This window comes from Larus michahellis, chromosome 2 (genome assembly GCF_964199755.1).
Source record: "Larus michahellis chromosome 2, bLarMic1.1, whole genome shotgun sequence".
Taxonomy (NCBI): Eukaryota; Metazoa; Chordata; class Aves; order Charadriiformes; family Laridae; genus Larus; species Larus michahellis.
The window spans coordinates 31886664-31913840 of record NC_133897.1 but is presented as its reverse complement, the minus strand read 5'-3'; the positions used below and the strand labels follow the sequence as shown (position 1 = coordinate 31913840).

Below are 27177 nucleotides of genomic sequence, written 5' to 3'. Positions count from 1 at the left end.
TGGCAGTTCAGCCGGTTAGCAGCTGCCCAAATATAGTGTCAGTTTACGCCAAAGGACCTATAGTGTCCTAACAAGGTGTTTACTAGCAGCCTCTCGAAAAGTTTGCCTTGGGAGTAGGTTAGCTTTTATTGATATTTACTGAAAGCTTCCCTCCCCCTCCCTCCTTCTTCTCCCCCTCCCTCCTTCTCTAGCCAGGTGGCTTACCCTTTTGGGTGGGCTTTTTAATTTTCGCTATACTGAACGTACTCGCAGACTTCAATTTTCAACTGGCGCAGTCCTTTTAAATGAGAAGCCAAGTGGCTACAAATACCTGAATTATCTCAGTGGTGCCTTCAGCACTTCGAGCAGCAGAAAAGCTGCAGGTGTACCCTCAGTAACTCTAATGAGCATTTCAGAAATTGCAAGTGTGCAGACAAGCAAATGAGGGATATCTTGCACTAAAAATGGGGATTTATAGCATTGAACCCATTATCAAGCTGTGTGGGTGCAACCTCTAATATTGTGCCTCCTCTTCCACACTGGCTGGGAGCCGCCACCTCTCAGGAAGGCTGCATCCGTTGTGGCAGGGGGGTCTTGGGTTAGCTGCCCAGAAATAGCAAAACTGGCAAAAAATTTTTAGTGTCTTAGCACACAAGCTTTAGCAGAGCACATTTCAGTTAAAGAATGGCATTTATTTCCATTTGTGAAGAAGCATCTAGAAGAATCTCTTTGCCGAACAGGCACGGGAGCATCATGTTTAGGAGTCAGATGAGCTGTGCTGTAGGGAACTGGCATGTGTCCGCATTGGAATGATGATCTTGTTGATCACTTTTCCTTGTGTACAGATGCCCTCATATAAACCTGCTTTATGGATGGCGCCGCAACTTTGATGTGCTGTAGCTACAGTGAATCTGTCTCTATTCTCTCCTTCAACCTTTTTTTTTTTTTTTTTTTTTTGCTTTACCTGTTATTCTTCACCTGTTCAAAAGGCTTTATGTTAAAGCCAGATCATAGTAAAGATAGGGAAAAATTATGGTGGACATATAGAATTGACATAATCTAGAGATGAACAGGTGATTCAATGAATTTAAAATTTATTTTCATCAATACTTGATTTTTGTCTTTTAGTCATTAATCTGTAATGCTTTTTGCCCTTTTTTTTAAAAAAAAAAAAAAAGGAAAGGAAAAAACCCCCCCTCACTCCAAAGCAAGAGGAAGTTATTTTAACAAACAATGTTTGTTAATATGGATGCATTACTGCAGATTTTAAGGTCCAGAATTTCCCAATATTGGTTGTAGGAAAATGTGCTGTTATTTTCCATCTTGAAACTCTGTAGTGTTAAACAGGAATAAATTCCTGTGTTCAGTGCAGTTCATCTTCACCTGTTTGCTACTTTTTCCTAATTCAAATTCAGTCTCAATATTTTTTTCTTCTTGTACCATGTCATCTGAGAACAGTCCATGTAGACTTTGAGGATAAAATCCCACAATTTTGGGCTGTCCTTTATTCTTCACACACACACACACCCCCTCCACCCCTTCCCACCCCCTGAGGATTTTAAAGACTATACTGTTATGTAGCATTTGTGCAATGCAGTATTCAAGTAGACCGTTAATTGACATGCATGGTATTGTGTGCTTTAGGCTGGAAGAGAAAATAAGCAATTTGCTTCATTTTGCAGAGTGAGTTCTAACTGTTATTAAAGTGCATTTGTAGTTGCATATTTTCCAGTAAAGGTGACAGATTACTTCAAAGCTGGTATTTTCTTTTTGTTAAACAAGGTTCTCAAATAGATCCATCTTGCCCACGTATTCTATTCTTGCCAGTTGGCTTTGAAAGCTTGTGCTTGGGCTCATCGTTCAGAACTAGCTTCCAAAAAATGAGGTCCCATGCTGTTTCTATCTATTGAGCTGGTAGGGGCTGGAAGGATCTGATCTGAAGCCAAGGCGAAGACTGAATTGATGGAATCATATCTAATGGCCTTGCCAAGTACTGCCCAGTCATGAAGTTCCACTTTCTGGGAAAGAGCACTGAGATGAGGGGTGGCAGAGCATTTGCCATGATACCGGCTATCCTCAGATTTCCTTCCCTGGACTTAGAGCCAGGCCATCATGTAGGAAAAGACTAGCTTTTTGCTGAATGCATTTTTACACATTTACGTCTTGTTCCTCTCTTCTGCATGCTGCTTTCCCATTTTCTCCTCAGTTACGTATATGCATTTGAAGAGGAAAGAGCTTACTGCCCTTTATTTAGGGTATTACACATATTTTGACCATAGGTAATGTATCATTGCAGAGGGACACTGGCACATCAGTATACTTAACTTCCATTTGACTTTGTGCACGCCCAAACACGCACACAGACTCTGTTCCAGGTGAATAGTTGCCACTCAGTGGGACTAGTTGGAGGCCAGTTGTCTTTAGGGCCGAATTCAGCGTCTTCAGTGAGTTATAGTTTTCTAGATGCAACTATAAAACGGAGAATAATACCAAGATCGTGCACTTCTTCAAAAAAATACTGGACAGGATTGCTTAGATTTTTTTTTTCCTCACCTTTTCTAGTAGCTTTCGTTTGTGAGATAGTGAAAGCTCAGGTCTCTTGTCTATGTTCAGTTTTTATATAAACAGCCAGGATATTCTCTGAAACCGCAGTGATGATACACATCTGTGTGTCAGATATCCAATTTGTCACCAGCTTCTTCCAATATCTGGCAGAGAGCAGGACCTAAATGAAATCCAGTTGACTGGAACTCAGCTAAGATCTGATAGAGGTGACTTTGATAGATCAAATGGTTGAAGAACTTGGTGGAGTCTGTGTAGATGTAATCTGTTCAGCCACTTTTAAATCAGTCCACAGCCTTCAAGTCTTGCTCATCTTTGCAGCTGTTGCAGTGGTCAGAAACAAAAGGGGTTTTTTTGCCATTGTCTAGGCAAGAGATTGCCTAGGGTGAAAACAATTGCAGATCTTGCCTCGGTCACCCATGCTTGCGGTTACTTCTGTCTTCAGCTGTTGCAGTGGTCCGTATGTGTAGGCTTTAATTCAAAATCATTGGGAGCAGTTTAGCTGGAAAGCCTTGGTTACCAGCCTTTACTGTCTTTCCATCCTCCTAGCGCTCTTCATCTGTCACCTCTCCAACGTGATGTTTTTATTTCATTTTTTGTTAGTATATTAGGTTGCATGCCGCATTCGGCTGCAGCAGCAGTAACATCCAGAGTGTGAAGGAATGGTCATCTGAGTCCAAAGATTACCAGTAGAATTTCTCATCTTAATGTATAGTGGAAGGAAATGAAAAGAGCACCCTGCTTTGGCATCCCATTGTCTTTAATCAGATGCCTATTAAATGGTTGTTGAAATTCAAGAGTGCAGCTCTCTACAAAGGTTTGTGGCTCAAATCAAAGTGATCTGGAAATAATTAATCAATAAATAGCCTCCAGAATGCAGAAGGCTATTGTTCTATAAGTTAAATACACATTTTTGAAACCTCTTCAGAAAAGAGGTATAGAACCTGGCATTCTCACTTAGAAGGTCATATACAAAGTATTTAATTTCGTAGCTCGCTTCGTCAGATATTCAAATACCTATACTGAATGTGTGATTAAAATGGTAAGTAACTGTTACAGAAATAGGGCATTTCAGCCCTTATATAAACCCTTGATGTTGTGTTTGGATTTTTTTTAAAAGTCTACTGAGAAGAGCACCTGGGTCATTACTATCACCTGAGACATAACCAGCACTTTACCCTCCTTGATGAACAGTTCAATAAACTGTTCGTTTATTGAAAGTAGATTTTTTTATTGTTATTATTAAAATGCCTACCTGTTGTACTTACAGCATAAATAATTTGTTTGAATCATCAGGTGAGTGCTGTTAAGTTATAGTGAGCGAGGAAAATTGCAAAAACACGAATTAGGGTCCCTGTCCTTAAGTGTATTTCAGTTTGCATTTTGATAGCAGTTTAGAAATGTTATCGCCTGTTTTGTCACAGACATAATTCACATCTTTCTTCAGGCACTGTAAACAAGAGAAATGGTTTAATGGCTCCATAAAAGGCACTCTGTGCTGATAGCTGAGATTAGACCCTTTAGTAATGGATTTTTGTGTGTTGGGGGAAGGGGAGGGCTTGGCAGAGGTAAATGTACTGGAAAAGAATCTTGGAGAGACTCTGATGTATCTGAAGTGCCTGCTGCATTTCTGTGTGTATTGGGAGATAGATTTAAAGTGTGACAGTATTGGCTTTATCAGTACGGGGCCTTCTCTTCTTGCTTTTGAAATTTCGCTGAGTCTTAAATCGGGTCACCTCAATCAGTCTAGCACCTGGAGTTGTAGTGGTATTTACTTAAATATTTTTACATCTTCTGTCTCTTCATCTTGCTGTTACAAAAATCAAATCCCCTCTATTCAAATGCGTTCAAGAAATCTCTCTAAACTTACATTGCATATTACCAGTTTTGCCTCAATCGATCATAAAAATGAATGAATTTATTTACTAAATGGGGTTAAGAGGGTGATTTGAGAGCATAAATGTGAAAAGCAGTTCCGAAACATGCAGCAGAAATGTTCAGGGCACTTCATGTTACTGTGACTTCTTGTTTACTTTCTTTTCTCTGCAGGTACACAAAGTCCTCAAATTTAATACACAGGAATATAGTATTACTTAGGAGACATTGGAGTTCACTAGCACAAGCAAGGTTGCTGCTGTCGATTTATTTTATACCATATAGTAAATGCTCTTGCCCTACAAGTGTTGATAATGAGGCGTCTTTGTCTCTTTGGCCAGTGGAGTCAAGATTGCCCGCCGCTAGGCAATGTCATTGAATTACCAGTAATATTTCATACCTTCTAAAAAAATATATTTAAATCAATTCTTCAGAAAATAAAAATCGGATTTTATTTTGTGTTCTGGGCAGGAATCTGAAGTTTGAAAATTACAAAATAACTTTTTGTTGAAAGGAGAAATGACTTGCAATTTCACATAAAATGTTCCTTGTTTCTTCTTCTTCTTGAATAATCAGCTCTTGAATTGAAAAGTGTTTTAAACCATTGCTTTTATATTGGGTGCAGCGCGTTTCTGGGGCTTTCTTGAAAGAAGCGATTCAGTTCTATCTGTACAGAGGTGGTACATTTCCTGTTTCTCAGGATAGAAAGTATACAAATCAGTTTCCTTTGAGACAAAACGATTCCTCTTTTAACTTCAGAATTTCTAATAAAATTGTTCTTCATTTTGGATCTTAAACTGGGTGGTGTTATGAACGAAATATTTGGGGATTAGGATGTTGACAGATAGCAAAGGAGAGCAGCACTTCAAAACTTGGGGTAGCAGGTTTCACCCTGTGTTTTTCCATGTTGGGTGCGAGTACTTCGTGGTGAAATTATTATTGTTTTGTGTAAAATCTAGGTCTGTGCAACAGCGCATTATGTATGACATGCAAGCCCTCTTACTCTGCAGGTATAGATAGATATATTTATGCACAGGGAATATGCATACGGTAATGTGTTATACCTTAATCAATTTGCTACAGATGGTAGCAGTCCTTCTGCTTGCCTTATGTCTGCGTGGTGGCTTGGGAGGAGCTCCGGGCAGGCTCTGCGGAGTCAGTCCCTTCTGACACCGATAAGCCTGACTTTCCCCAGTAGTTGAGACGAGGTGTTGAAGCCATCCATCTAAATACACGTTGTAAGATTGTTTGCCTTTCAAGTTCGGAGGTAGTTATCTGTAAGTAATCACTCGGGATGAAATCTTGGCCCTTGGTCACTTCTTAATAAGATCGTTATTAAGGCAGAGTGCCCCTCACTTTAATAGGGTTGAGATTCAGTTCTGGGGTTAAGTAAAATGAATTTGCCATCAGGAAGAAAGAAGTGGTGAGGAGCTGGTTGTTTGAAATGTCATTTTGTTAATTTGGATGTGTTGGTAGCTTGGTATGCTGCACTAAAATTAGATTGTATAAATAAGCAACCTTGCTCTCCTCAAAAGAAAACAGCTTGAAAACGTAATATAAAATCCAGCTTAGCAAAACGTGGTGTATGTTTAAAATCTGTTTTAATAGTTGCACTATAAAATGAGTGTCACGCTAAAATGAAGAGCGACGGGGGGAGGGTTTCAGTGATGATATAAGAACTGTTCTGAATGTTCGAAATTTTATAGTTGGAATAAGTCTGTCATCTTCAGCCACACTTAAGGTGTGGTTTGAAAGGTCAAGGAAGCCCCCCCTCCCCCCCCCAAATGCAGTAAGTATTTTTCTCAGGCTGTCTTTTTCCCTCTTTGCCTCTAAAAGTGTACTCTTAAGGAGTTAGAGATAAAGCTTAGCATGGTGACTGTGTCAGGGGATTGCCCGAGGAAGGCTTTAAATTTTACAGCTACATTATCTTTCTGGCCGTAGTTAAGATAAAGATCTAATATAAAATCACTTTGGACTGTAATGCTTTCCCTAAATGAAATGAAGGCGTTAACCTACTTGATTTGATACACTTTACCCTAGCTTATAAAGCTGGGAGGAAGGTGAGGTAAACTTTAATTAAAACTACAGCACAGATGCCTTCTAGCTCTGTGCCCTGTACCTTGCTAGGACTGTACAGTAAGCAAAATAAAATGTACCTCGCAGCCGAGGCAGCAGGCTGGAGCCGTGTTCAGTGAAAGTAATTTAATTAGTGTTGATCATGACTCCAGATGATGGTGATTTGATAAGGAATAATTTAGTACTTAACAGCCTTTTACATGCACCAACTCCATGTGGGAAGGTAAAGCAAATTGCACAAAATGAATGTGCTGCTTTCACTTGTGCCTGTGCCAGTGAGCTGGAAAACTGCCTGTTAGCAGACGTTCAGGCTCTCGGCGCTGTGATGAAATACCCAGCCAGTTCTCCGCGCAGGGCCGTGGTGTGGGAGTCTCTGTACTCCCGTTATTTAAAAATAAATAAGGGAAGTAATTTTTCATAACAGATTAACTCCGAGGAAGTAGCAAAGTTAAAATAAAAAATAAATTAAAAAAACAGAGCAGCGTGTGGCCTTTGCGCGAATATGTGATACTGGCTTTAAAAAAAAAAAAAAAGAGTCTTGTTGCAGTTGTCCTTTTAATTCTCTGATTCAAATCAAAAGAGATTGCCTACCTTTGCGTCGGAGCTGCCGTCCTGGAGCTGTGGGGCCCATCATATGCATTAAATGTGCGATGCGCATTATCTGACCGAGACATGCAAGGAGAGTCAGCAGCAAAAGTTCACCAGCAAAAACCCGAAACAAACTCCTGGATGTCAGCCTGCTTTACGATTCCGGTGGAGAGCTGACTGGGCTGCGTTTCGCTGTATTATTAACATTGAGAATCTTGATTCAAGAAGTCCGTATGGTCTTCTATTTTAGTGCCATTTCAGACAGTTTTATTCAGAAGGAGTCCTTTCCTTGTTGTGACATTCACCACTTTTCACCTCTGTTTCTTAAGTTCCTGTGCTGTGCATATGTATTTGTGTACCTGTTTTACTTTCTGCTTTTCCTTTGTAATCTTTCCACATAATTGACTGTTTTCCAGCAAATATAATAGCAGGATAGCAGTTTTAGAGACAATTCTTGTGAGTTTAGTGAAAATACGTGGCAAAAGAACACAGTGTTATCTTGCAGATGTCTCAGCTGAAAGGCAATGGTAGAAGCTGGCACGTAATAGGGTACGAGAGGACCCGCTTGTGCAAGAGGTCTCTGAATGTGGGAAAACCCGTGGTGAGAATCTGGAACCCAGATCTCACAGATACTTATAAATCGGAGTTTATTGGTTCTGATGCTCACTTCTCAGACAGCATTCCATTTACCTCCCCCTCGCCACCGACCACGTGCCTGTATATGCAGGTACATTAGTATCGCAAAATCTCTAGTACGTAACAAATTGTCTTTCCTAAGTTCAGGTGCAAGGGAAAGGGTAAGATGCTACTTGATGGTCTATAATAACGGCCTGATTTTGTGCCGAGGTTCTCTAACTGTGACTGTTCCATGTACATGGGTTTCCACGGAGGCACAAGTGTCTGTGTCAGGCTGGAGTGTGATGTTCAAACCGTGGTGTTTTGGTGGCAACATCAAAAATCAGTGATAAAATTAATCTCCGAACTCTAGGCTTCTCAGAGTTCAAAAATGTATTTACAACCTCATTTTAATTAAAACTTGAAGGGTGTGTTTTCAAGCTGTTACATACCTGTCTTGTAGTCCTTTGTCCTCCTAGCCACTTACTTTAGATTTGTCTGTGTCAGGTGAACTTTGAATTTTGTTCCGCTTTAATTTTGGTTAAGGTCAGAGATGAAATAAGGAAAGTTGGCTGGCTTAAACTAATACGCTGGTTAACCTTGTCTTTACCTTTGGCCTTTTTCTTAATCCAGACCAACTTGTGCTTCTAATTAATACTGCGTTTCTGTCACACTCCCTCTGTTCTTTTTACCTTTTAAAACAGTATGATTAATTTTTTTTATCAGTTTGTGTCTATATTACATTTACTGTTGTCATTGGTGAGGCCAGGATTTTATCTTGTGTGTTTTTGAGAAAAATTACTGAAGCCATTTCTTACGTGTTTTTTTTTCAGGTGTTCCTCATAATCCAGTTTCATAATTTTCACTGCGAGTTTTCATGCATTCTGTGGGACAAAAAGATTACTGATCATATCCTTGAGGCTGATATATGAGGAATTTATTTTGGTGTCATTTGTGTGGCACTCTTTGAAGTGAACTACTATTGCATTTATAGCTAAAAGCTACCTCACTAATATTACTTAGAAACATTTGGTGCCTGGGAAGTATTTTGCCTCTGACAACATTTACAGTAGTTAAGCCAAATATAAGTGGGCTGTTATTTTCCTGCTAATGAGATGGGATCCTGGCCATCGTTCTATTAAACAATAAAAGTGCTAATAGCCAATGCGAAGGATTTCTAGTGTCTATTTTTCAGTTGACACCCGAAGAAATATTTGAAATGTTTATTTCCTATATTGTTTTTAGTATTACAATGGTTTAATTAATCATGTGTTTAATTAGCAGTGTCTAGCTTACTTGAGAAAGCTCATTGTTAATATTGTACTTGGGTTTTAATTACGTTTCCCTTCTCTTTCCAGTGGCTTTTCATGGTCTCCCTGTGAAAATCAAGAAGGAACCCCATAGCCCGTGTTCGGAACTTGGCTCCGCTTGCAGTCAAGAGCAACCATTCAAGTTCAGTTATGGGGAAAAGTGCCTGTACAATGTCAGGTAAAGCAATCAGGAGCACGTTTGCAGTGAGAACTGCTGATTTAAATGAGGACTGACTAAAGAGTAATAAAACCGTAATAGAGATCTTATAAAAGTTACCTCTTCAGCAGATAACAGACTGATGAGATAATGCATTTAGCTGATGAACGCTGATGGAGTTGTTTACAGTTTTATCAAACACTTACATAACCATTTTAAAGCACTGTTTTTCATCAAAATGCATATTCTCCATTCCTTCTCCATGGGAGATAGCCAGTGTTTAAAAACCCAGGCTGCAAGTGTGAAATAGAAGGAAGTAGTGCCTTGTTTTCTGCAAGTTGTGTTGAAAGTACTTTCAAAATGCATTACACACATTAGGAAAGAGAGATCTGTGTAACAGCCCAGAGATTGGCAGGTCTGAGCAATGCATTAGGTATTTGACAAGTTTTGCAGATGTTATATGTGTGTATTCATGGGTGATTACAATTTAAAATAGTATTTCATTAGGCTCTGCATCTTTGTTATCTGTTCCAAAAGCAAGTTGTCTTCTTTTATAGGGGTAGATAATAAAAGCTTTATTTATTTGTGGGTGGTGGAGGGGCTTGATACCACTGCATTCGTAATTGACTTTCTTTTGGTTTGCACTTATGTGTCACTCCTTCCTTCAGTGTCAGCAGTGAAGGTTTTCTTATTGACATTTCAGTCTATTTTAGAATCTTTCATCTAGCTTGTGAGGTTTTATACTCATTAATGTACCACCAACACTGCTAGCACTTAAAGCATTTACATTTAACTTTTTGGATATGAGAAGGGAAAAAAGAAAAAAAAAAAAGGACTGGCACCTTTGCCAGTCATAGAGGAGTGATTTTGATTTTAGAAATCAAATGCGTACATTGATGGATTTGATGGGTGCTAGGGGACCAGACAGGAAAGTATGTGAGTTCGTGCTTACTATCTTGCCTCGTGTCTGCATTTTTCCTGTTTAGAAAGAGGGATGATCAAAGTGTGCTCAAGTCCTTTCCCGATTTGGCACACCTTTGAAAATAGCACTATGTATTTGCAGGACCAGCACTTTATTTTTGAGAGAGAGGGGGGGGAAAAAAAACCTGTCGGGAGAGGCTGCTGACATCCTAATGTGGGTAGCTAAGCCAACATACCATTGTTTTTCTGGGTCAGATCCCTTCCCTCTAGCTGTATTGTTTTACTGTCTCATTTTGTGGTTTGTGCAAGCTCTAAAAGAGTCTTGACAGGCACTGCCGGCTCTTTGTGCTCTAGTCCAGGTGCTTCTACTTTTATGTATTTTGTATATCTCCTGTTAGAATGTCACTGTAAGACTGAATCCTTTAAAAATACATTTCTGTGCCACAGAGAGGAAAATGCTGTGTTGAACCACTTGCCTCTAACATGATTTTTTTCTGTGCTCTTCTCAATGTAAAATAGAGAATTTTGCTGCCCTAAACTGGTTAATAAGGTAACTATAATAAAAAACTTATAAATGTGGCACTTGGAGTTTGGGGTTTTTTTTTTGATGTAGATGCTACTTTTTTCTTGTTGCAGAGAAAATAACCTGACTTTTCTTTCCCCTTGCTTTTCTGCCAGTGCCTATGATCAGAAGCCACAAGTGGGAATGAGGCCCTCCAACCCACCGACGCCATCCAGCACTCCTGTGTCACCGCTGCACCATGCCTCCCCAAACTCAGCTCAGACTCCTAAACCTGACCGGGTTTTCCCTGCCCATCTCCCTCCATCCCAGTCCATTCAAGACAACAGCTTCCCTATGGACCACAGGTAAAACACAAAACAGGCGAGGGACCCATGCAGAAGGCATTTCAGTTCTGGTCGCAAGTCTCTTCCATAGGGTAGCGCTGGCTTCTTGCCCGCAACTATTCCCGTTTAGGGTTGGGGGACCGAGGTGAAAGCCAGCAAGGTTCAGAGTGTCAGAAATGTGTGTGTTTTCTGAAAGGCTGGCACCCGACTTGGTAGACTTCAGCAGGAATTTGTATTGGCAGTGACAGGGTTTTAATGACCTGCTGCTTCTCTCTTGTGAGGGTGACTATAGCGTGCTAGATAATCTCGTCTCGGCTCCCTTTCCCACAAAAGGTTGATCCAGATGGTCTTTCAAGGTCCCTTCCAACCTGGGCTGTTCTGTGATTCACTTGAGGCAAATAAACCCTACGAGGTAATGAAGTCACTAGCAGGTGTGATCATGGCTATAAATATCTGGCCTCTTGCTAAGCAGTTTACCTATCTAAGAGATAAGTAGCCATGTTATGGTGTTCCTGCTTCAGAATATTCTTTGGAAGGGTGGATCATTTTTCCAACCCCTTTTGAAATATAGCATTTCAAACAAGCTAAGATGCCAACATAAACTGTGCTTAAATAACATTAGTCTGAGTAAAAGCCACAAGAGCTAGAGACTAGAATTAAAGCTTAAACTGTCCTTAAGTCACCCTGTTTTGTTTTGATATGTTAGAAATCCCCAGACAACTGACTGTCTTTCTTAGCTCAGTTTTGCAACAGATAGGCTCAGTGGACTTCCCTTTTTTTTTTTGAGAGCAAACACTTGTTTGTGGAATTGTGTTTATTCTAATCTTTGTGGCATGAACCTGTTTTTGTCTGCTGTGTTGTGTGATTGCTCTGAGAATTTAAAGTTTCAGCTGTGTATAAAGACGTGTATATAGTCAGAAACTCGACTTAGCGCTTAAATGTTAGCAAATCAAGAAGCACCTGAAAAGAAAATCACAGTTGTTGGGAGTGCGATTTGTCTGCTTCTGCTCTAATAAGGGCCATTATCTCCAGGGATTTGTGGAGATCGCTTCTGAAGGGGGTTGCTAAGGTTTATATTGCTGTTTTGTGCTCTGCTGAGATAGTTCTAAATATCGCTCGAGGTTCTCTATGAGCTCTCCTGGCGGTGAGGAAACACTGAATTGGCCCCTTCAGCAGCCATAGTCACCGTCTTTTCTCCCTCTGTGCACTGTGGTCTAACCACGCAGGCCCCCAGTGAAGCCAAGCAGCAGTTTTGATTACAGGATGGTGGATAAATGTCTTTCTGTATATACACCAAAGTCAAGTTGTCAGGAGACTGAAATCTCCAGAAGCTAAATGGCTTCTGGGCAGAGAGCAGTAATAAGGTTTTTCAGATGAAAAAATCTTTTGGTTTAGAGCAACTTGTAAAGAGAGTACTGCAGCTCTATGATAGCCTTAATTTGAGTATTTATAGAGATTTCTATACATCTTAGTATATTTTTCTATACCCATAACACTTGCTCTGCATAGGCTTTATAGGCTCTTTACATGAGTTCCCTCTCCCCGTCTTTGGTATTTGTGTTCTTTAGGGCATTTTGCACTAACCCTTCCCTTCCATGAAAGAACGTGTGTGTTAGTGAAGTCTAAAATAGCTGACTCAGGCCAAAAAAAAAAAATCTCATTTTTTCTCCTTTTTTTAAGAAAGGCACAATTGTAGTGGAAGATATTTTTCCCCCCCCTTTTCTTTTTGTTTATTGTGAATCTTCTCACTTACAGTTGTTTGAAGCAAATGTGTACTTCATATTTTTGTGATATTCAAATCTTCCTGATTTATAAGGTGATAAGGTACTACAATCAGTGTATTCGGCAAATGTCAATTAAACAAATGATCTATGTGCATGAGTTCATATATAAATCTATAACTGAAGGCATATTTCTTTGGAACATGCATTGATGGCATAAGATAGCGTTAGTATCTAGAACATACAGCCCATACATCTTTATACAGGGCATGAATATATGAACGATAAGTGGTCCTAACAAGTACCAACAGGAATCAAATCCACTTGTATAAACAAATGGCTTGATTCCATACAAAGCTTCCAGTACAACAAGTATTATTAACTTCCTTTGAGGCTTTGTGAGTGAGCCTGTTTCTTATTTTAACTTCAAGTTGCAATTTTCTGATTCACTCCTTGACAGTTCTTAATGATAATTTCTGCTTCTTTTTTTGGCTAATGAAAAAAGGAAAAGAGGGAAATGAATGCAGTGCCAGTCAGCCTAACTGTTTCATAATACATTTGAGTTTCTAAGTTTATTTTCTGCAGGTGTAGGTGGAATTGCAAAACCCAGTGTTACAGTGCAGTACTCTTTCTATTGCAAAATATAATATTTGCAGCAGCATTAAAAAAAAATTCATTTTGTCTCCACTGCTACATTGTAATAGTTTCTATCTCTGTAACTCACACAGTATTTGTAATTAAGCTATGTCAGTAAATATTTGTCAGACCAAGTTCACAGCAGTATTATGACAGACGTTACTGGAGTTTAAATTGTTTCTGAAACATGTACTATGTATGAGTTGGTAGTCAAGGACTGTATTGTCTGTGCAATCAAACCGCTGCATTCTTCTTCACTCACCCAGTTTTCTTCAGGAGAATGTCTGCTTTTACTTGCGTGATCCAAAGTCGGATCAGTTCCAAAGTACAGAAAGTTGAAGAATGATTAATTCTTTTTTTTTTTTTTTAGTGTGACAGTAAGAAACAACTTGCTGAGAAAGGCATACGTTTCTTTCTTTTTTTTTTTTCTTTTCGAAGTGTGCCTTGTTCATGATGAGTGATAACAGGACTACTAAGCAGTTTGTTGCAAGAACATTGCATCTGTTGTGGATTAGTGCAGACACAATATTACTACAGTGGTGGTTACCACTACTGTGGTAATCTGCAGGAGATGACAGGAAGACTTTGTGCAGTTCATCGGGGCACGGTGGGAAAATAGCATCCTTCTCTATGTTCTGAACCTGCAGATATCCAAGTAATGACATTCAGGCCTTTTTGATTCAGGGAGAGATGTTTTGTGGAAGAAGCAACAAGGATAGGTTCTTGAGTAGTGTTGCATGTAAATGAAGTTAATTTGAAACTGAATTATCAGATTTTATGCCTAGTGAAGAGCATTTGGGAGTAGCGAATGGCAGGGTGGCTTGTATGGATGACTTCTTTCATGTAGAAATGACCAAGGGAACAACTTAAGGCAGGAGGGGAATTCTTAGGCATTGTTTCTTGTAGCAAAAATTTGCACCCTCTCCTTTTTCTGGGGTGCATACATTCCCTTCCCATCAGAGCTGGAGTGCAGTGCCAGCCTTGTACGTAGATCTCCCACAGCGCTATCCCTGAGAGGACAGAACAGTGGACTTTTAACCTGGAGTGATTCCAGATGTTACGGCAGACAATACTTTTTATTTGAAATGTTTGTGTTTGTTGTGGTCAGAATGGTTTCCATGTAACAGTGAGAATGGCAAGAGTAAATTAGAGTACAAGCAATATGTTGCTGATACTCGTGAAAGAACAGAGAACTCTGAATCTCCTTCATGTTACTGTGGTAGGATGTCAGTCTTTCTGCTGGTTTGAGGCTGGTGTATTTCCTGTTTGCCTCTTCTGTTGAAAGCAGATATTGAAACCAAAGAGGAGGTGGTGGGGACAGGTCTTAGAGTTGGTATTAATAGGGGGGGTCCTTTTGTTCCTTTGCTTGTTAATGTTCTACAACGCGAGGGATCCTGATGGGAGCACCTGGCATTATCACAAGCAAAATGTTTGCTGCTAAGAAAGTGATACAGCCACTAATCATGACCTGTGAAGATCTTCGGGAAACGGAATGTAGCTCAAGTCTTTTACATGACCTCTCTAACTTGTGTCCTAGATTTCGCCGCCAGCTCTCTGAACCTTGCAATTCTTTCCCACCTTTGCCTGCAATGCCAAGGGAAGGACGTCCAATATATCAGCGCCAGATGTCTGAGCCAAACATCCCTTTCCCGCCTCAAGGTTTTAAGCAGGAGTACCACGATCCAGTTTATGAACACAATGCTATGGTTGGCAGTGCAGCCAGTCAAAATTTCCCCCCTCCTCTGATGATTAAACAAGAACCTAGAGATTTTGCATATGATTCAGGTAGGTGAGACTCTCGTTTACTTCTGCACAGTAAAATAAATGAGTCCAAGCTAGTGCTATTGATGTTTTGATCATGTGAATTGAAACTTGCTCTTTTGGCTTCTAAGTCTCCTGAAGTAATTTGTGTCTGATTCAGCTTATGCAGTAGTAAGATTGCTACATAGTACAGCATATCTCCTGCCGACAATGCTTGCTCTGCAAAGAATTTCCTTTTCCAGAACTCTCTGTCCAGACAGTGCACAGGTTAAAGAAAAAATCATGGGTGCAAAACTAAGCTTTGCTTAAGAGGGAGCTTGTTCTGTACTGCCTCATCTCTGACCTCTGAATTTGTGTGCTCCATTTTATGAGCTCTTTCATTTATCTGCCAGAAATAGAGGACTCTCTCTCCTCTTGCTTGCACTACTTTAAATCAGGAGTAACTCCACTGAAGTGGGGTTTATACAGCTATAAAACCAATGAGGGAGAAGAATCAGCCAAATTGGTGTCGGCTTCTCAGTTTGTGCATACTGCTGTGTTTTGTGGAGGTGCATAATCTGTGATGCCAGGTTGCTGATGTAGAGAATACGCTGTTGCTATTAATAATGTTTATTATGATTGTGCTTATAGGGCAAAAGGAATGGAGCCTTACTGCTCTATGGACAGTACAAAACAGAGGAGGTGGTGGCAGCGCCTGCTCTCAATAGCTTCTGGTCAAAATCGAAAGATAAGCAGTAGAAAGGATAAAAACACAAAGCAAGGGATTAACGTTGTAAATGTTTGCCACAATTTAAATACAATATTTATATTGTACTTGGGAAAAGAGAGAGAGAATTAGGGAAGCAAAAAAGGAGTTTAGCGATGAGTAGCAAGTAACAAGGAGAAGGAAGCTGGAAGGGTGATATGGAGAGAAGCTGAGGCTAAAACAGCATGTAGTGGGCTAGCTGGGGTAAACGGTTGATCAGTACCGAGGTGAGAAAATGCAATCCAAATAACGTTTTCCAGTGCCAGTGTAAGTGATTTCTGCAGCTCCTCTTCAGCCTCTGCCCTGCTTTGTGGGTGCCACAGTGTCGAAAGGGAGGGATTTCAGTGAGTTGTTACCGTGCTTCTGGAGGAGGGTGCATCAGTTTCGTACACGGGCACCCTGACTTGGGCAGGGGGAATGGGTGGCCCTGCCTGACTTCTGTCTGACTCTCTCTTATGGATTCTGCGGTACTTGCAGTGCTTTCCCGCTGGTTTAACCTCTGCTTAGATGCTTTTGCAGTTTATTTCCCAAAGGCGACATGGCAGCTGAGGTGAGGTCTCCTTTGACAGTTTAGCCCATGACAAACTATCTTCCAATTTGATGCAGCGGAGAATTTGGTTTTATTGTCTTTTCTGTAGCTAAAGTAAAATTGTCTATTTAGTGGGCTGTTTTGTGGTATCATTGTTGTGCTCGGTTTTGAATTTCTCTCTCTGTTAGAACGGGGGAATTTGGAAAGTAGAGCTGCTTTCTCTTTTCTTACTCTTGACAAGTAAAGAACCAGTCCTTAGGTAAAGTTGAGTTAGGCCTCTACCGGGAGGGGACCAAGGGTGAAATATTTCTCCAAGTTGACATACAAGACAAGATGAAAGTGAATTCAGATTGCAAGGATCAGATGTAGAACTAAACCCATTCATTGATGAAGGTTCTGAGATATGTGGCTTTGGCAGTCAAGTAGCTTTAGTCTTACAGAGCAGCATGGGAGAGACCGTCGGCATAGTTAATGTGGCAATGGATAATAAATAGGGGACTGCAGCTTCGGGCACTGCCAGTCCCTTGCAACCTTCACAAGCGCCGTTATTCATCCTGCTAAATTAAAGGGTGAAAAAAGGCCCTTTTGTAAGCACGCTTCATATTTGCCTAGGAAGTGGGATCTCCTTATTGCATACTATTACTTTAAATCTGGGTTGGCTGCTAGCATTCATCTTTGAAATATCCTTTATGGGGGGAAAAAAGAAAAAAAGAGGAAATTTTGTTCTGAAAGGAAGATGTGCAAACTTGTATCCAATCCTGTCATGCCTTTTTCTTTTATTTTTTTGTGTGCCAGCAAGAACAACGTTCCACTTTATAGTAATGACGTTCAAGCAAAATTGTTGTTTCTTCTGTAGATGAATAATTAGTTTTTAAAAATGTAATAGCTGTGTAACCAGTGGTCATGAAAAATTAATCTGTTGGTATCAGGAAGTACTTTTATTGGCCTCAGAATCACTGCATTTAAGTTGACACATCTGTACACTCCATAAATTGCAGTCAACAACTGTGGTCTGTTGATATTTTGTCTTGTTACCATCTGTTCTCTAGAAACCATCATTTTCCATCCTTGCTAAGAGTACATTAAATAACCCCTTAGGAAACATAATGTATTTGTCACTGAATCATTGATTTCATTTTTCACCTATGGATGTTCAGGGAAGGAGGAATGCCAGAGTGAAAAGTCTTTTTTTGTGTGGTATTTTATTGCAGCTCAGATAAGAATATAGAAACATATTTTAAAAGTTCATTGTAATACACCAAGATGTTCCTTTTGGGATGTTTTTGAAAGAGCCTCATAAAAGTTCATTGCTTTTGTGCACTATACTTTTATACTTCATGGGAAGCTAGTGAATGAAAAGCATTATTATGGAATGATTAGAACTCTATTAAAACATGACATTAATTATGACATGGGAAATGGCAGATCAATTAGTTGTAATTGTAATTGCAGGTATGCAATTTCTACTGCAGAATGTTTGAGATAATGGAAAAAGAAAAATGTCAACAGAGTAGAAGCTCTTCCTTATCCATCCACACTTCTAGAAGTCACAGTGCATCATACATGTTCAATCAAGCAGACCTTGTTTTCTGCCTTGGATTTTTTTTGTGTCTGTGATTGCCAGTCGGATGTATTTAGTACTTGATGCTATATCTAGCAACTTTAAGCACAAAGATGCAGCCAAGGCCACAGAGAGCTTTGCGATTTTGCATCATTTAATGAATATATCCCAGATGGCTTCCCAAGACCTTTGTTTACAAGGGTTAATAGTGGGCATTCCTGTACAATTAGCACTTCTAGAATTCAATTCACATATAGTGTTGTTTAAACAAAAAGGCCAAACTTGAGATGCTTCATCGATTCTGGGCTTTATTTTGAAGCAGGATCTTTGCAGCTTTGATCCTATCTGCCTAATGTAGTGTATTTGCAAATTTACTAAGGTACGATTCTAGCTGTGCATGTATCAATATTTAAAGTCTAGTTTTAAAGTAATGTCTTAAATTGTTGTTAAGTTTAAATCTCATATTCTGTTTTGCCAAATTGAAATAGTTACTCTGGTTTGAAAACTCTTCTGTGACCATGTCTTTGACTGGGAACTTTGGAATTTGTCACACAGTGGTGTTAAGAGTTAAGCAGAGGATGAATTGTTGCTTGCGTGTACTTACTACTGATTGCCAGGAATTAATCTGTTGAAATCTAGATAGATTTAGTCTTTCTTGAGCAGTTTAGAGGCATTATCAGGGCTGTTCTCACAGTTATGTTTCAGGGCAGTAGCCTCATGATTAGTATGCTTGAATGGACTTTAGAAAATTTGGATTCTGTCACTTCCAAAGTTTTCTTCCAAGATACTAGTCACAGCACTTAAAGAATGAACTATCCAGACAGAATTATTAGCCTCCATATCTTGCTTTTTGTGTTGCTCATCCTTTTAATTCCTGAGGCCTCACAAGCAATACTTTGTGCCTTAGTGGCAAGTTAGAAGGGATGAGGAACTGCCCCTCTGTTAAGAGAGATTAGTGGAGATGGAGAGACACATCAGATGTATACACCTCCTTATTTTGGGTACCCAGTTAGGACTGGGTAGTTTTTAAAGAACATTATGGATCACGTATGTTCAAAGCTTGGCTCCTAGGGACTTCTTTTGCATTTCTAGGCAAGGAAGTACATGAAGATCAGATTAGGGTCCCTGTGTAAGCACTGCAAAAATAAGAAATGCATAATATGAAAAATCTGGCAGAAACGATGTGACTACTTTGGAAAACTTCATTGGAGCTGGAATGGGCTGCTTTGGGGCCTAAATTTGACCATTCAGCTTATTAATCTTGAAGTCATCTTTTTCCTTTCTTGAAATGTTCTGCCTCATTAAGTACACCACTTCCAGCCTCTGCAACAAATGGGACGGGGGCTCCACCTGCAACGCTGTTTACTGCATGTTCTCCCTCCCCTAAACAGTTTTGACCTGCGCACTCAAGAGACGAGAGTGCAGAGGCAAAAGCTTGTATCATAATTAATTTGTAACAGAGGAGTTGTGTCAAGGTTGCCTAGGAAGTTGTAATTATGACACTTCTTAACCTCCTGCATTTGCTCTCACAGGTATAGGATGTTGTTAGCATTCCACCATCCATGTTGTAAATGTGTATTTACCCAATAACTGGGAACAGAAGAAAAAGCAGGAGTCCTTTCAAATACCTGATGTGGTGTTTTTTGAAAAGCAAACCAAGACAAATTAACGTGGAAGATGATCCCTAGTGGCACATTCTTCCCTAGAGATCAGCTGACATGTCCTTAAATTTGGGATTTTGCAGAACAGCTCCCCTCTCACCCCACCTTTCCTTTTTTAAACAAGAGTTGGATATTCTATTGTATTTCTTGGAGGTGAAGTTTAGACCTTTGGAGATGCTAGTATGAAGGAAAAAAGGAAATCCTAGCTGTCAGTCAGAGTCGGTACAGGTTTGCTTTTTACAGGATATTCTCTAGTGCTTTGACCAGTGCAGCATTTAAAATAACACAACTCACAGTGCTTCTACTACTGTCTTTAATTATATTGGCTAATTTTTGTACAGTGCTTTGAAAACGTAAAGCGCTGTATGAGTGCTAAGTACTATTACTTCAATTATTCTCCTGGAAGATTATTTCACAGACTAATAGACTTCGCAGTTAAGAAATATTTCTTGATCATAAGCCTAAATTTTCCCTTTGATCAGTTGCATTCCCTTGCTCATAGCTACACCTCTTTGGCTCATCCTAAACAATTCCTTGGTATTAACGTACCACCTCTAAATCTCTGCAGACAGTTTGCATGTATACTCTTAGGCTGTCTGTGTGACTCGTTGTTGAGATCTTGCTTCATAAATCCTCCAGCTGCTTAATCTTTTCCTCAAATTCTCCCAAGGTTTTCTTTTTTCTTTCCTTTTTTTTTTTTCCCCTTTGGTCAGGCTGCAGATACTTGCAGTATTTTTGAATGTAGTTTTATAAAATGCCCTGTGAAATGGAACTGACTCTGTGCTTTTCCTGGATATGGTGCTTCAGTACACGCATCTCAAAACTGCATCTGCTTATGGCCTTAAAGAAATTATTTTATGCAGCACTACAATTCTTCTCACTGAAAATCCGGCTGGCATAAAGGCAGGAGGGGACAAAGGGTACAGGTTTCCTCTAGAGTTCAGTAGGTTTTAAGAAGTCTCCCCTCCTTGTTTTTGGTTTTGCAGTTTTCCCGAGTCTCAGTTCTGTGGTTTAAAATATTTCACCCTCTTGTTTCAGGAGCTTGTCTTTGCTGTGTTGCTTCAGTGAGTGAGCATGGATTTTGTTCAGTAGTTAAGCTATGCTGCACTTTGTACTTGCTTTTAAAACGCATAAACACAAATCTGCTGTGGGATAGTATGACAGTAGAAAATAATAGCATCCGAGGGGGAAACTTGGGAAACCTGGACTTCAGAAGATTACTATGAAAGGCAGGATTTTAACTTTTCACTTGCTTCCCATCTAGCTGATTTCCTCTATTCACTAATTCTGTCCGAAAGAAATCTGCAGTTAGAATAGAATTTATTTTCTAATATTATCTTCATGAACAAAGGAAAACCTGAATACCAAGTTAACGTGAGCTTATAGACAGGAGACCACACGTCTATTTTTTTTCTTTCCAAGCAGACAATATGATCTGAAAAATTGTCCTGCAGTCCCTGTTTTTCAAAGAAATGGATAAATATCCTCTAAATCTACAGTTACAGTAAGTGGCACTGGCTAATGATTTGATTTGAGGATTGAGAGCACGGTCTGGATTTACTCTTTGTGCATTAACGCAGGTCAAATGGACACAGGCTGCATTTTAAATCAGTAATGGAAGGCTGAAGCCTGCCTTAAACCAATCACATCAGCCTTACCCAAGACCGATTGATCCCGAGAGACGGAGCCCTGTGAGCATAGCTTTTATATGAATGGACTCTGTGCAGCCTGAAGTTTCATTCATAAAATGGATGCTGAAGGGGGAAAAAAAAAAAAAAAAAAAAAAAAAAAAGCCGGGGCTGGTGGCGGGGGGGGAACCAACCCACACACGCCAAACCCTGGAATGTCCATTTATGCGGAGCTGAAGGGTGTAGTGTTCCCTCAGCTGCTGCTTTTGCCAGTTGCCTTAAAGTAATGATTAATGCTCCTTGGCCCTGCCTGCCTGTAACCTGACACCATTTATGGCCTTGGTGTGTTTCTAATGTATAGTGAATGAGAAGGCTACATTCTCAAATCAGAAACATAAACAGGAACTGGTTGGTCTGAATTCCATTCAAATATGTCACTTCAGCCGTGCAGTGTTTGTCCAGCTTCGATTTTTACAGGCAGGGGATGGGGCGGGAGGGGAAAAAGCAACACAGACATTTTTTTGCAGCAAGATTACCAACAAAAGGAGAGAGAAAATACTGCTGTCTTTTGTTGAATTCAAAGGAAAGCGGTGTTTAAAATACATTTTACAGTTACTGAGGTTAATAAAAGCAAATACATGATTTTAAAGCATGCTCGAAAGATCAACTCCATGTGGAATTTCAATTCAGAGCTGAATGTATGAGCCTTTGTTTTCCTGTTCTGCTGTATAAAAAGTTACACATTGCCTAGACAGGCTGTTGACATCTGGTCTCAGAAAATGCATTAGATGTTGTCATAGATCTAAAAACCAAAGTTGTGGAAAGGAAGCTGTTTGCTTAAGGTTTTCTTTCTGTATGAGTGTAATAATTCCACTTAGACGTGAGCTGGTGGGGCCAAATCTAGTTCTCTGTTATGTTTTTGTCAAGTGAGATGTAAGAAATTAAACTTAACAGATTTTAATTAGCTATTTTTAGAAGGGAATGTATATGTATGTACGAGTGCACATACTTGTAGAATTTTTATTTTTCCTAATTGCTGGTAGGAAGGCTAGTGACGGACAAAATGAAGAACGAAACCTTACATTCTGAATGTTTTTAAACTGCATAATGATTTGGGAAAAGAAGACTTAATTTTTAGGTTGATTTTTAGTGACTCTATTTTCACCCATGTAACTTCAGTGCACCTACATTTTTCATGCTGAACGTGCTAATGAAAAAATAACGCTGACTTTTGTATTGCCAGGATTTTAACAATTTGTTGGACTGTGTTGTAATTACATAGCTTCTGAAGGGGATAGTGCTTGTAAAGGTGGTTGAACTAAAACCTGATCCACCAGCATTTGAGTTGTGAAACGTGCTCAAGCAATTCCTGTATTGGGAGATTGTCATTAGTCCTCATATTTTTACCTGAATTTATCTTTTTGGAGATACATACGAGTTTTAATCTAAATGTGTTTTGCACATTTAAAATATCATAGGTTTCATAATTAAAAATAATCATTTAGTGCTTCTCCCTGCAAAACACAGATCAAGGATTTTTCTTAGTGATGCCTGGTGCCACCTTAGCCACCTGTTGCGATCTAGTTTGAAGAATTGCCCTTCTTACCTACAAAGCCCTGTCCATTTGCCAGTGATTTCAGTATTCCCGCTTGAGCTGGTCAGAGCTTCTCAGTGTTGGTAAACAGCTGCTTTCCACCAGGAGGCTAAATGCATTTCAGCGGTGGGTGAAGCGCTCCGTTGGAACAGTTTGTCAGTGCTCTTGGAAACCCATGAGCAGAAAAGTTACTTGCTGTGTAATTGTGATGTTACTAAGTGTGAGGCCAAAAGTATGATGTGTTCTAGCTTGAACATTTTATTTTAAACGTTTTATTTTGTCCCTGCACTTGGTGAAAATCTCTGCCACTGCACCAGCCACCTCTCTGTGTACCAGAGAAACGCTTGTGTTGCGCGAGGAAGTACTTGGTGAAGCCGTGTAAGACATGGCATGGAGGACCGTCATACTCGCCATGTGTGTACCACAGGGACAGGCTGATGTCTGTGAGTGGCCCCTGCGAGCTGGTTGGTCCCAGCTACCCGAGGGGCTCGTGCATGTCCTTTTGTGCCCAGTAGCACAAAGGGAAAGAATCTGTATGCATTGTATTTCTTGCCTATGAGAAGAAAAGTGGCACAGCACGTGAAAGTCTGTTTGTATAGATGTACCAACTCTGAATTGCTGAAATAGGAGCCAAACCCATGTAATTACTTTTCAGACCAAAAGGACAATTGAGGAGATGGTGGTGTAAGTTAAATTACAGGACTGTATCCACTGGGAACTGCTTCTGTTTTTAATATGACTTAGTTGGTAATAAAGTGTAAGCCAGAGAAGTAGGCAGGCAAACAGTAAGAATGTTCTAGTTTTAGTGTCATCACTTTATTTTATGCCTGTGAGGAAGGAGACAAGTTTCACGTGTGAGTTGATGTGTGATGACTTTGAGTGACTTCGAGATGAATGTGAGTGACTGGATCGATGGGCCGAGGCCAATGGTATGAGGTTCCACAAGGCCAAGCGCCGGATCCTGCACTTGGATCACAACAGCCCCATGCGATGCTACAGGCTTGGGGAAAAGTGGCTGTAGAGCTGCCTGGCAGAAAAGGACCTGGGGGTGTTGGTCGACAGCCAACTAAATATGAGCCAGCAGTGTGCCCAGGTGGCCAAGAAAGCCAACAGCATCCTGGGCTGTATCAGAAATAGTGTGGCCAACAGGACTAGGGTAGTGATTGTCCCCATGTACTTGGCCCTGGTGAGGCCACACCTCGAATACTGTGCTCAGTTTTGAGCCCTTCACTACAAGAAAGACATTGAGGTGCTGGAGCACATCCAAAGAAGAGCAACAAAGCTGGTGAAGGGTCTAGAGCACAGGTCTTATGAGGAGCAGGCTGAGAGAACTGGGGTTATTTTCTATTTTGGAGAGAAGGAGTCTGAGGGGAGACCTTATCACTCTCTACAGCTGCCTGGAAGGAGGTTGTAGCAAGGTGGGTGTTGGTCTCTTCTCCCAAGTAGCAAGCGATAGCACAAGAGGAAATAGCCTCAAGTTGCGCCAGGGGAGGTTTAGGATGGATATTGGGAAAAATTTCTTCACCAAAAGAGTTGTCAAGCATTGGAACAGGCTGCCCCGGGAAGTGGTTGAGCCACCATCCCTGGAGGTATTTAAAAGATGTGTAGATGTGGTGCTTAGGGACATGGTTTAGTGGTGTTTCTGGCAGTGTTAGGTTGGATGTGATAATCTGAAAGGTCTTTTCCAACCTAAATGATTCTTATGATTCCATGATTCTATGACTTGTGAGCAGGCTTGGTGTCTAAGTCAGCCACTCACTAGTACACCGTACTGTTCACCTGAGCTGCCACACAGGTAGCTCAACTTCTTCACCCACCCTGTTTCAGATTGTACGCACCTTCTAAGCCTTAGTCTCCCATCTCTCTCTCTGCACGTGCACGTATGTAATGCAATACCTCTGTATTGCACTGTGCTTTGTCACATGCACGTGGGCAGTGCCCTGGGCCTGCAAACGTTCAGATGGTGTTGATAAAGTGAACTAAAAAGTAATTCAGAGTTAGAGTGTAATACAACAACGTGTCCTTAGTTAGGAAGGCTATGTAAGGTCAGAACCAGAGGAATGGCTGAAGAATAAATCCTGGTTCAGGTTTCCAGTTCCTGCTTTGCTCTGCTTCATTCAGGAGAAGACAGCCACTTCATCCCGTTGCCTGCAGAAGCTTTGTCTTCCCCGTGTCTCGTCTGGCTAGGGATGTGGGCTGAAATTCTGTTTATTTCTACGCAGGGTGTGATTGTGGGTCTGAAACCTGGTCCTTATTTCTGAAAAATAATCAGAAAAGAGGATTTAAGGATTCCTTACCCTCTCTGAGTTATACAGGGCTGAGACAACCTAAGCCTTTAAATTCTGATGTGGTAATTAATATGAAATACTTCCTTACCAAGGGACCACTCAAGCATCTTATTCAATAATGAAACCTAGAACCTGTGCCTGTTAAATTCAGTAGCAGATTTTTCTTGTCCTGAGGAAGTCTGTTTGGGCTTTTCTGCTTTGATGTATTTTGATTAAGGCACAGCGGGGCTTATTTCCAGTATTTTTCTCTGTGACGTTCCCAGTTGAGAAGGCATTTCTGTGGTGTCTAGATTACACGCAATTTTAAAATAACACCTACTGCGGAAAAATGGTTTCAAACCAACATGATAGGCCATATTCATTGTTTTAAGATGACTGCTATGTTGCTGTAAGCAAGAGGAGCAATGAAGAATAACCCCTAAGTATTCCAAATTAATAAGAAAAGATAAATTATTTTTTTTGTCTCCATATTTTTAGTTAGTTTTTTTTTTTTAAAGGGACTCTGCTGTTCTTGAGATGACGTAGCTTTACAATGTGAATTACTTCATTAAAAGTCTGAAATAAGCTTGTTGTGTGTCCTAAATCCAGGCTCATCTTTCTTCAAAGACTAAAAATTGCTAAAAGGTGATATAGAATCAGTCACCTCAGACACTTGTATCCTGCCCTGGAAGTATTTTATGCCTAATTCCGTCTTATTTGTTGCCTTGAAACAATGCTTTAAGGAGAAAAAAACATATAATTGCTCTGTAATTTCTGCACTAAAATGTTTTCTTTTGAAGTAGCTCCGCTTAGCTAGTAAAAATACTTCTGGGTCTTACTCAAGCATTTAGTACAATTTAAAACTGCAATGCTAAATTTCATTGGTTGGACTTTTTATTAGATAAGGTAGAAATGAAAGCAGCAGGCAATTTAATTAGCAGTAATTTTTCTGGGCAAGTCATTACTTTGATGAACTTCAGAGCAATGTTTATGGCTCCTAATTAACCATGTTAGTCATTTGATTGAATAATCACTTTGGAAATGTTTCTACAATTTGATTAGAGTCTGACCCACTCTGATAGTCATAAATTAACTGATAGCACTTTAGGATAACAAGACTCTAGTTACTTTACGAGAAATAAACTCTTCCTTGCTGTATTTTTCGGTCCTCTGTGGACTGTTTAAGCACAAGCTAACCAGAAGATTAAGTAATGTTGGTACAAACAATGCTCGCCTTAAAAAGACTCCAGATGTTAATTATAATTGACTTAGGAGCATGGGAGATGAAACCCCAAATTGGCTAAGAACACGACTTCTTGGATGCGTGCATAATTCTTTATTCTGTATACTCTGCTGTATCACTTTGCAAGAGTGGAGTTCATGAGTCAAAAAGGGTTTTGCTGCCAATACTAGTGAATTTTTACCTAAAATAGAAAATAGCATCTGTTTCAGTTCTCCAACTTCCTCTTTTTTTTACGTAGTTTTTTCCATTCTCCTTAAAATTCAGTCTACTTGGTAACATGAGTGATTCCTTGCAGGTGAACCACTACTTGTAGCCTTGACTTCTAGTCTACAAAGCTATACTTGACTCGGGTGACCACTGAATCACCGATTCCTGTGGTTGCTTGGAGTAGCTGCCTGAGACATTAGAGATTCCCGAGGCCTGAGCAGGCAGGCACTGAGCATTTCATCGAGAGGAGGAGGTAATGAAGAGTTAGGCACAGATGTGCAAGAGAGGCCATGGACTGTTAGAGGAAACTTATTATTACTGCCCTGTGTTTCACTTGTTTTGTGAAGTCAGTGTAAAACCTCATTTTCTTATCCTGCCAGATCTTTGATACTCATCGCTAGTCAGTGAACAGTGAAATTTGGAATCACGGTCTGAAAGAGTCTGTAGGCAGTGTTGGAAAAATAATGTCTGCTCTTTCGACCCCTGTTTGCATCTCTTAAAGAGTTACAAGTTACTGGTAACAGATTGCATTGCTTGGGGTAGGAGTTTATCACAAGATCAAATAGACTTTGTTAAGCAAGGCTTTTGATATCCAAGAAGTGGGTTAAACATGGTCTAGAAGGGCAAACATTTATGGTGTGTTTCTGTTTGCAAGTCCCTGTGCACAGGATGTGGCTACCTGGGGACAGTGCAAG

The 27177-nt window shown here is 40.1% G+C and overlaps 1 protein-coding gene across 4 annotated transcripts in view; it reads left to right on the top strand.

Annotated features, from left to right (window-relative positions):
• ETV1 (ETS variant transcription factor 1) overlaps nucleotides 1-27177 on the top strand; it is a 67789-nt gene that overhangs the window by 25277 nt on the left and 15335 nt on the right. For all 4 annotated transcript variants that reach the window (XM_074574773.1, XM_074574774.1, XM_074574775.1 and 1 more), the window contains 3 exons: nucleotides 9054-9183; nucleotides 10762-10950; nucleotides 14824-15071. In XM_074574773.1, the coding sequence (XP_074430874.1) occupies nucleotides 9054-9183; nucleotides 10762-10950; nucleotides 14824-15071 (567 nt within the window). The remainder of the gene's footprint in view (nucleotides 1-9053; nucleotides 9184-10761; nucleotides 10951-14823; nucleotides 15072-27177) is intronic.